The following is a 10,347-nucleotide window of genomic DNA, read 5'->3' as shown; positions in this document are numbered from 1 at the left end:
CTTTTTTCACCACAGCTTCCATCTCCTGTTTTAAGTGATCGGTTAGTTATTCAGAGAAAGGAATCACCCTGGAACGGAGAAGAAATAGGCCTTAGCGTTCTTCTCTTCCATAATTAGATGAAAATAGTTGAGAGGTAATCCTCTCACAGCCTGCGTCCCTAATGACACCCTTTTCCCTACATAGTGTATTACTTTTAATCAGAGCCTTATGGGCCCTGGTCGAAAGTAGTGCACTATATAAGGAATAGAGATCCATTTGGGACATAGTCACAATGTTACTGCTGAGAGAGCTCTTGGAACTTTCAAGGCCATCATGTGATGTGATTGGGAGATCTGTGTGCCTGCTGAGAATTCTGTGTTTTCTGTGTGGTTTGCAAAGCTTGAGCGTTGACTGGAAAGTGGAAAGAAAAGAAATCAAGGCCTAGGCTCCTATTTCACATGTTTATTTTAGTACAATTTGGGGGTTTGTGGCAGTCCATGTGTTTTATTTTGATAGAAGTTGCTTATCATTTGGTGGGCTGCTTTTTGTTCAAAACCACACAGAGTAGGCCTACTTGAGACCTGTGATAAAAATGCCAACATTGCATTATCATTTATGGCACCTAGGCCATTTATGCACCTGTTTAATTAAAACGTATAGGCCTACAATGCATATAAATCTCAAAATGCATCATTTTTGGCGTTTTCTTTTACCTGTATGGTAGGTTACATGGTCAGAGGACAATATTTGGAAACAAGTGTATGGAAACCTGCTTTGGGCTATTTGCTCAATTCAACACGGCAGGTTTCACCCACCTAATTCATATTATGCCATACCTAATGCACCTGTCATCATACCGCTACCTGCTGGTCGCGTTCACAAGATTGAGAACCCGCCCCTTCACTCTTCCTCAAACGCGATTGGCCAGTCGGCTGAGTGAGTGATGCCATTGTGGAGCACCTGGAAATCAGTCATCGACGGGGCTCCAGCCTACTGTACAGCGCTAACCAAACGTTAGCAATGCGGACGGCGAAACGGGAAATAAAACGCCTTTATTTATTTATTTTTTTATAACCCGATGTGTTGGGGCTTCAGTGGGGCTTTAAGACCGCGCGCCTTCATCTTATGACCATTTTTTTTTTTTGGGGGGGGGGTCTGTAATCAGGAGAGAAACGGGATATATCCTGAGCTGGGGCCCATAGTGTCTGGATATTTCCCGAGAAAACGATTACACACATCCGTGTTCCTCAGCCACAGTGTTATGGAATAGGAAAAATAAAATAATGAATGCTTGATTTGAAGCTTTTTCTTTCGCCACCAACTATTTTCTAGGTCTATATCTCCCTCCGGTTACCACGGCCCGTCTGCGGACTTGCTATGGTGGACTCCAACGCGATGAGGAAGACTTTTGTAGTCCCGGACATAAAACCTTTGGATCTGTATGATTGTACCAGGGCAAAAATATGCGCAAGTGTGGGATGGGTCTTGGCCAAATCTTACGCCAATGCAGGTATGTGGCCTAGGCTATTGTAGCCGAACGTTTATAATGTTTTGTTCTGTGTTTTTCCTACATTCCCCTCCCTCCCATGTAATCCAGCATTGTTCCCCGACTGTCAGTGTAATGAAAAGCGCGTGCATGAAGGTGAACTGACTGCGCGTTGTGTAAACTCAGCGATTTTGGGCACACAAAGAGTCGCCTACAGTACGTTAGAGGTGGGACAGAGAGCGTGTGTGGGATGTAGCCCTTCTCGGCACCCCCATTTCAACACGAATAGCGGTCCTTCCTCAGATTCCCAGGTGTTGTGCCCGAATTTTGTATAACGTCGAAAAAAACATGTCCTTACAACATCCTTGTTTAGATCACAGCAGCCTATTTGATCTACAGTAGTTGATTTAAGATCCAGCTCGCTTGCTTGCCAATTTCGACTGGTGCATTGAGGCCCCCCTAGCAAATGGTGACGAGGCATCGGTTTTGACAGCTTGTCTAATTTCAATCACCAATAATGGATCGAACTAATTTAATTTTGGCTGGCGAGTAACGCCGGGACTATAAAATATCCTGACCTGAACCGAGTGTTCACTACTGAAAAACACATAGGCTATTGTCAGGTCAGCTGCGGCACAAATAGCGTGAGATTTTAATAATGTATCTAAATAATATAACAGGAGGTATCGATAATGGTATATTTCTCTATAATAATGCTAATGGTAGGAGCCTACTGAAACCACCCGTTCTCTTTCGATGACGCGCATACACACCCACTTAAAGATAATCGGTTTGTTGGATATATGCCTAACGTTACTACACTATTTAAACGAAACCCGTTTTAGTTTCATATAAGCCGCTTACCCTCTCCAGTTGAATATACTAAACAAAAATATAAACGCAACAATTTCAATGATTACAGTTCATATAAGGAAATCAGTCAATTGAAATGAATTCAATAGGCCCTAATCTATGGATTTCACATGGCTGGGCAGGGGTGCAGTCATGGGTGGGCCTAGGAGGGCATAGGCCCACCCACTTGGGAGCCAGGCCCAGACAATCAGAATGAGTTTTTCCCCACAAGAGGGCTTTATTACATACAGAAATACTCCTCAGTTTCATCAGCTGTCCAGGTGGCTGGTCTCAGACTATCCCGCAAGTAAAGAAGCCTGATGTGGAGGTCCTGGGCTGGCATGGTTACAAATGGTCTGCAGTTATGAAGCCGGTTGGAAGTATTGACAAATTCTCTAAAACGCCGGCTTATGGTAGAGAAATGAACATTCAATCATCTGGGAACAGCTCTGGGGGATATTCATGCAGTCAGCATGCCAATTGCATGCTCCCTCAACTTGAGACATCAGTGGCATTGTGTTGTGACAAAACTGCACATTTTAGTGGCCTTTTATTGTCCCCAGCACAAGGTGCACCTGTGTAATGATCATACAGTTTAATCAGCTTCTTGATATGCCACACCTGTCAGATTGATGGATTATATTGCCAAAGGATAAGACCTTACTAACAGGGATGTAAACTAATTTGTGCACACAATTTGAGAGAAGTAAGCTTTTTGTGCTTGGAACATTTCTGGAATATATTATTTCAGCTCATGAAACATGGGACCAACACTTTACATGTTGCGTTTTATATTTTTGTTCAGTATAGATGGGAAAGGACAAAACCAACCACCATACACCAGCATGTATGTATGTTTGTATTACTTATAATATGAGGATATGGAGTACTCTTGTCAAGTGCTCTCTTACTATACATAAGCTCTCTTATTGGTCAACCCTAGCCACAGTCCAGAACTCTTGATTAATGCATAGGTCTACTGCACATAAGACATTCTACTACACATAGTAAACAGTGAAGAACCATGCCTATCTTGGTTAAGAAGGGCTTCATTTGGAAGTCCTGTAACGATAACCTTCCTTCACATTCCTGAAATGTTAACAGAGGTCCCCGATTTCCCTGGCTAGCCAGGGATAATGAAAAGAGCTTGGGAGTACCCTGACTGAATTCATGCCAATAAACACACACACACACACACACTAAGATGTCTCTAGTTTTGTCAGACATCAAGCAGACTAATTGATATCTGTTATCTCTGTAAAAATCGAATAATAAAACAAAATAACTAATAACAAAATAACTAATAACTGTAGTTTGTGTACACGGGGGTCGGAGCATACGAGAGAGAGAGCAACTCATGGAATGGGTGAACAGATAGATATGAAAGACAACCCCATGCTATGTCAAACTCAATCTGACTTCCCTGGTTAAATAAGGAATGAATGACAATATTGATTAGCCTACTTGATTTGTCTGTCTGTCTCTGTCTGTCTGTTGTAAAACAGAGTTCCCAGTGAACAAAGGTTATAAAAACATCTCTTGTTTGTTCACTGCGCCTGAAACCTGTCGCTGCTTTGTAGCTCCTCCTTGCTAGAGCTGTGTCCTGTTCATAATTATGACTCATGCTCTCATCATCAGTGTGTCTTGGGTTGGGTGTGAGACTGAGTCAATAAGTGAGGAGGACCTAAGAAGGATCTAGTGCTGCATCCCGACTCTCTACCCTTTTGCCCTAAGTGTTTACTTGTTCATCTCCCTTTGTGGATTTAAAAGGAAATTAGTTGCACACCGTAGCAAAACGTTCTGCCCTACTGAACCTAACCCTGGTCTATGATGGGAAGGGTATTCATGTTGAAGCTTAGGATGTCATTATGCTGTGGCTCTGTGGGAATTTATAGGTCAGTAGGGGATCCCTGCTATGCTCTGTTCTGGGATGGCCCCTGGTCCACCATAGTGTCTGTGTCTGTCTGAGGTAACTGTTGCACACAGATGGTAGGATCAGGACCACCTACCTACCTGTTTTACAGATCCTTCATGAGCTATACAAAATCGGGTCATAATAGAGGCTTTAATTATCCAAATGATCTAAAGCGACTTACTGAACTGCTGACATTCACACGATACAGTGCAATCGTGAAGTATTCAGACCCTTGGACTTTTTCCACGCTTTATGGTACAGCCTTATTCTGAAATTGTTTTTAACCCCCTCATCAACCTACACACAATACCCCATAATGACAAAGCAAAACCCTTCTTTTTTTTAATAATAAACTTAAATATGACGTTTCCATAAGTATTTATTTTAACCTGTACTTGAAGCACCTTTGGCAGCGATTACTGCATTGAGTCTTCTTGGGTGTGACCCTACAAGCTTGGCACACCTGTATTTGGGGAGTTTCTCCCATTCTTCTCTGCAGATCCACTCAAGCTTTGTCAGGTTGGATGGGGAGCATCACTGCACAGCTATTTTCCGGTCTCTCCAGAGATGTTAGACCGGGTTTAAGTCTGGGCTCTGGCTGGGGTACTCAAGGACATTTAGAGACTTGTCCAGAAGCCACTCCTGTGTTGTCTTGGCTGTGTGCTTAGGGTTCTTGTCCTGGTGGAAGGTGAACCTTTGCCCCAGTCTGAGGTCCTGAGCACACTGGATCAGGTTTTCATGAATGATCTCTCTGTACTTTGCTCCTTATATCTTTGCCTTGATCCTGACTAGTCTCCCAGTCCCTGCCGTTGAAAAACCTCCCCACAGTATGATGCTGCCACCTCCATGCTTCACTGTAGGGATGATGCCAGGTTTCCTCCAGACGTGACGCTTGGCATTCAGCCCAAAAAGTTCAATCTTGGTTTCATCAGACCAGAGAGTCTTCTTTCTCATGGTCTGTGAGAGTCTTTAGGTGCCTTTTGGCAAGCTCCAAGTGGGATGTCATGTCTTTTTACTGAGGAGTGGCTTCTGTCTGGCCACTCTACCTCCTTGCTTGCACACACTTTTTCAGTTCTGCCCACAAATTTTCTATATGATTGAGGTCAGGGCTTTATGATGGCCACTCCAATACCTTGACTTTGTTGTCCTTAAGCCATTTTGCCACAACTTTGGAAGTATGCTTGGGGTCATCGTCCATTTGGAAGACCCATTTGCGACCAAGCTTTAACTTCCTGACTGATGTCTTGAGATGTTGTTTCAATATATCCACATAATTTTTCTTTCTCATGTTGTTATCTATTTCGTGAAGTGCACCAGTCCCTCCAGTTACAAAGCACCCCCACAACATGATGCTGCCACTCTCATGCTTCACGGTTAGGATGGTGTTCTTCGGCCTCCAAACATAACGATGGTCATTATGCCCAAACAGTTCTATTTTTGTTTCATCAGACCAGAGGACATTTCTCCAAAAAAGTACAATCTTTATCCCCATGTGCAGTTGCAAACTGTAGTCTGGCTTTTTTATGGTGGTTTTGGAGCAGTGGCTTCCTTGCTGAGCGGCCTTTCAGGTTATGTCGATATAAGACTCGTTTTACTGTGGATATAGATCCTTTTGTACCTGTTTCCTCCAGCATCTTCACAAGGTCCTTTGCTGCTGTTCTGGGATTGATTTGCACTTTTCGCACCAAAGTACGTTCATCTCTAGGAGACAGAACGCGTCTCCTTCCTGAGCGGTATGATGGCTGTGTGGTCCCATGGTGTTTATACTTGCGTACTATTGTTTGTACATATGAACGTGGTACCTTCAGGCGTTTGGAAATTGCTCCCAAGGATGAACAGACTTGTGGATGTCTACAATTTCTTTCTGAAGTCTTGGCTGATTTCTTTTGATTTTCCCATGATGTAAAGCAAAGAGGCACTGAGGTTGAAGGTAGGCCTTGAAATACATCCACAGGTACACTTCCAATTGACTCAAATTATGTCAATTAGCTTGTCAGAAGCTTCTAAAGCCATGACATACTTTTCTGGAATTTTCCAAGCTGTTTAAAGGCACAGCCAACTTGGTGTATGTAAACTTCTGACCCACTGGAATTGTGATACAGTGAAATAATCTGTCTGTAAACAATTGTTGGAAAAATGTCTGTGTCATGCACAAAGTAGATGTCCTAACCGACTTGCTAAAACTGTAGTTTGTTAACAAGAAATTTGTGGTTGAAAAACGAGTTTTAATGACTCCAACCTAAGTGCATGTTAACTTCCGACTTCAACTGTGTTTAAATAAGGTATTTCTGTTTTAGATTTTGAATACATTTGCAAACATTTCAAATAAACAGTTTTTGCTTTGTCATTATGGGGTATTGTGTGTCGATTGATGATCTAAAAAAATCTATTTTAGAATAAGGCTGTAACATAACAAAATGTGGAAAAATTCAAGGGGTCTGAATACTTTCTGAATGCACTGTATGTATGTCTCATAATTGAGGCATTCAAATCTTGGGGAATTTATATCAAAATTGTTATACACAAACCAGTAATAGTTTTTAAATGTAACATTTTTCATTTAATTTATTCCTTATTTAACCAAAGATGTCACATTGAATTTGACAGAGCATGGCAGTTGCAATGCCAGGATAGTGGGTTCGATTCCTGTGACCATCTGTGCGTAAAATAACTACAATCATGACTGGAAGTCCCTTTTGATAAAAGCGTCTGTTAAATGGCATTATTATCTTTTTCAGTACGCCCTAGTTTTAACAATAGACAAGAATGCTGGTAACCCATGACGTTTGAAGTGTGTGTAGTTAACCTCAACCTGTAGACATCAAAACCCTGAGGCCTGTAGTTATTTCGAGGGGTGTTTCAGGCAATCGGCATATCAATTTGAACCAGAGGGGGGGGTCATGTGGAACATTAGCCTAATCCACGGGATAATAACATGTTCACCATTAGTTTCCAGTCTTAAAACGAGTGCTGTCTTTGTCCTAAAGGCACTCAGCCTCTCCCACCGTATAATGAAGGTTTTGATATTCCTGTGAAGATGCTATGGAGGGATATCACCACAGCGACAACAACGGATCAACAATTGTCCACAACAACATTGTGATTTATGTTCTATAAATTATTTTTGATATTTTCTAGGGTAATCGTTTGAAGTACATCTTATTTGATCGTAGATACTAATTTGGGTGTTCTCACTTAAAGCAGACATTTTGAGACTGTGCTTTCTCCCTCCCTCCCTCTTAGCGCTTACCTTGCACAGTTGAGCGTGTCAGAGTTCTTTCTGAATTATTTAAGGTGTAGACATGTTCATGAACGATCTTCGCAGGAGTACACTGGACCCCGGCCCCTAATCAGGAAATGTGTGGGCCTCTGTCTGCTTCTGGCAGCTGCTTTGTTCGGCCCTTAATTAAAACTAAGTGGTCTTAATGTGTTCACTGTTCCCATGACAACCCTTCTGAAATGTAACGCTGGTCAGCCAGCCAGTAAACCAGTCAGTTTGTCCGTCAGTCTGCCAGCCAGTCAGTCAGTCAGTCAGTGCTCTACCTGGTGTACAGTCCACTGGAATGGAGAGGGACAGAATTGATCCTTACAGAATCTTACCCATAATGACGCTTCGATTGAAACTAGGGCCAGCCTCTGTGTGTAGTCCTATTTCAGTGTTTTTAGTTTGACTGTCCATTTGTTGACGGCCACATGTCTGATGTTTATAACAAGACTGAATTAGCCCGACCGGTCAATCGATCAATTATAAATAGGATTACATGGACCTCTGCTCTGGTGCATCCCCCTGCCACGTCCTGTCAGTAGTGGGGTTGGGGTGTAGTAGACCACACACAGAGCAGAGCTCTTTTATATTCTACTCCATCACTACCTTTACCCTAATTTACCTTAGACCTTCACTTAAGTTGTTTGAGCCTTTTGTGTATTACTCACCAAATTTGCATGATGTTTTATTACAACCCAGCTCGTGTATGACCTTTGACCCCTCACCTAGACCAAAAGATATGCCCTCACCCCTGACCTGTTATAGTGATAGTTGAGCGGCTGCTTCCCTGGAACCAGTTGCCCGGTTAATAGACTCACTCACTCAGTTTACACAAAGTCGGAAAGGTTAGCAAACACTATCAAAATACTATCCTCTTGAGGGGGTATGGATATCAATGTCCTGGTGACATTGTTATCCTCCATTTACTGCTGACTCGTTACCCTTTTCCTGCTTTCGACTCACTCTTTTTTTCTAACTCCTATTCAATTTCCTTTGTGTCCTAAGTATTATTTTTTGAAACAAAGTGTGAACGGCTGTTGTTTTACTTGAAAGAGAGCAGGTGTGCTGCAGGCCTTTTTAAAACTGCGGTTCCCAATACCTGAAATCCCATTTGCAAAATGTCTATTTCCAGCTGCTGCTGCTTCCCTGTCTGTCTGTTTCAACCTGATGACGTGTGTGACACAGACTGGTCGTTCATCCTTCTGGACCGTCCCACAGGGAAATTATGCTTGTATCGACTGTATCCATCTTGCTTTGCATCTTACTTTGCATTATGCAATAAAAAAATAAAAAAATATCCACGTTGTATAGTGACGTCCTGGTGGTGCGTGGTGGAACTGCACTGAAATTCCTGAAAACATTATTCCACGTGCAGCGTCTGAAAACGCCTTGTGTGATCAATGCGGTATCTTATGTTGCATTTCAATAGTCTAACAACTTGGCGGGCCAATGTGCTTCCTTCCATCAGTCCAGTTCTTTTGAATCAGAGTGGAGGAGGGAAAGGAGATGAGAAAAGGTCAACTGCTTTAGACTATTGAGATGCACCCGTAGTTTAACCTCCCTCACTTGGTCAGTCAGTTTGCATGAAACGTTTATACTGCTAACAATGTCCTGTGGTTTAACCACAAAGGAACATTCACACACCCCAATGTAATCTTTCTTTATTTGTCATACTTGTATTCTACACCTGGGTTGTGTTCAGTTGGAGGCACAAACCTTTGAGAAACAGAGTGGTACTTCATGAACTTGTCCTGTAGGACCACAGATTATTGTTTTGTTTTCTGTTGCGAAAAGTTGTAGTGGGGAAGTCTGTGAAAGTACAGAAAGCCGGAGGGAGGTAAATGGAATGTTGTTTTTGGGAAAAGCTACCCATGCTTATTGTGTGCCCTAAAATAAAACCATTAACTTAATTAAAGGAACCCTAATGACAAAACGACAACATGGTCGGGCGACTCCCTTTATCCTTCAATCTCCTCTGATCTTCTCATGAGTCAGAGTTCACCATGTGATGTCCCTTTTTAAGTCTCCTTTCAGATACTAACCTAACTGTTCCTTTCTCATTGTTTTCAGCCTTCCAACTGTTTACCGTAGGGTTTGAAAATGAGTCTGTGTGTAGGCTACATTTACTGTCCATCGAATAGGCCACGTCGGTCTCATCTAGGGCTGTGGCGGTCACGAAATGTTGTCAGCCGGTGACTGTCAAGAAAATAACTGCCAGTCTCACGGTAATTGACCGTTAATTAACAAACACATTTAGCATCTCCTGGCTTCCACGCATGGCCTACAAGCCACTGATGCAGACCTTTGGAACATCTACATTTTGAAAAGGTCTCTAATAAATCCATTTAATATAGCCTACACCGTCACAATAAATCCATAATTTATTTTAGACAGGTCTAAAGAAACATTATATGAAGAAAATATAGTCTATTTCAGAAGAACAGAATAGCATACTTTGAGTTGTCTCTATGTTAGGTCCTGATCTGGCTATGCCATATGGCTGTGGGCTACACTAGTTCATTTAGCAGACAAGATTTACTTAGAATTCCTGGGCATTATTTTATATACACTTTGCTATATTATTTTATATAAGAATATAGGAAGAATACAATTGAACATAGCTGAATATTTTCTCCAAACGATTTGAGGGAGTGCACACATGCAGCTATTTTGTGTTGAGCAGTTAACAGCCCCTCTGCTTAATTATTTATGTAACTTTAGTTGTGATACAAAGGTTGGGCTATATGCTTTGATTTTTAATACATTCTAAGGCTTTATGATGCGACTCTAATGATGAATTGAAAAAAGTTGCATAAAAGGCATGAGCTCTACTTTATTTGCGCAGGCTG

At 42.0% G+C, this 10,347-nt stretch overlaps 1 protein-coding gene across 3 annotated transcripts in view; it reads left to right on the top strand.

The window, feature by feature from the left end:
- Positions 1 to 949: 949 nt before the first annotated feature.
- Positions 950 to 10,347, top strand: part of camsap3 (calmodulin regulated spectrin-associated protein family, member 3) — a 50,821-nt gene continuing 41,423 nt past the window's right edge. For all 3 annotated transcript variants that reach the window (XM_031827144.1, XM_031827145.1, XM_031827146.1), the window contains exon 1: positions 950 to 1,490. In XM_031827144.1, the coding sequence (XP_031683004.1) occupies positions 1,358 to 1,490 (133 nt within the window). In that variant the 5' untranslated portion in view covers positions 950 to 1,357. The remainder of the gene's footprint in view (positions 1,491 to 10,347) is intronic.

The sequence above is a fragment of the Oncorhynchus kisutch genome, linkage group LG6 (assembly GCF_002021735.2).
Source record: "Oncorhynchus kisutch isolate 150728-3 linkage group LG6, Okis_V2, whole genome shotgun sequence".
Classification (NCBI taxonomy): Eukaryota; Metazoa; Chordata; class Actinopteri; order Salmoniformes; family Salmonidae; genus Oncorhynchus; species Oncorhynchus kisutch.
Note: the sequence above shows the minus strand (reverse complement) of the source record. Positions and strands in the feature narration are given on the sequence as shown.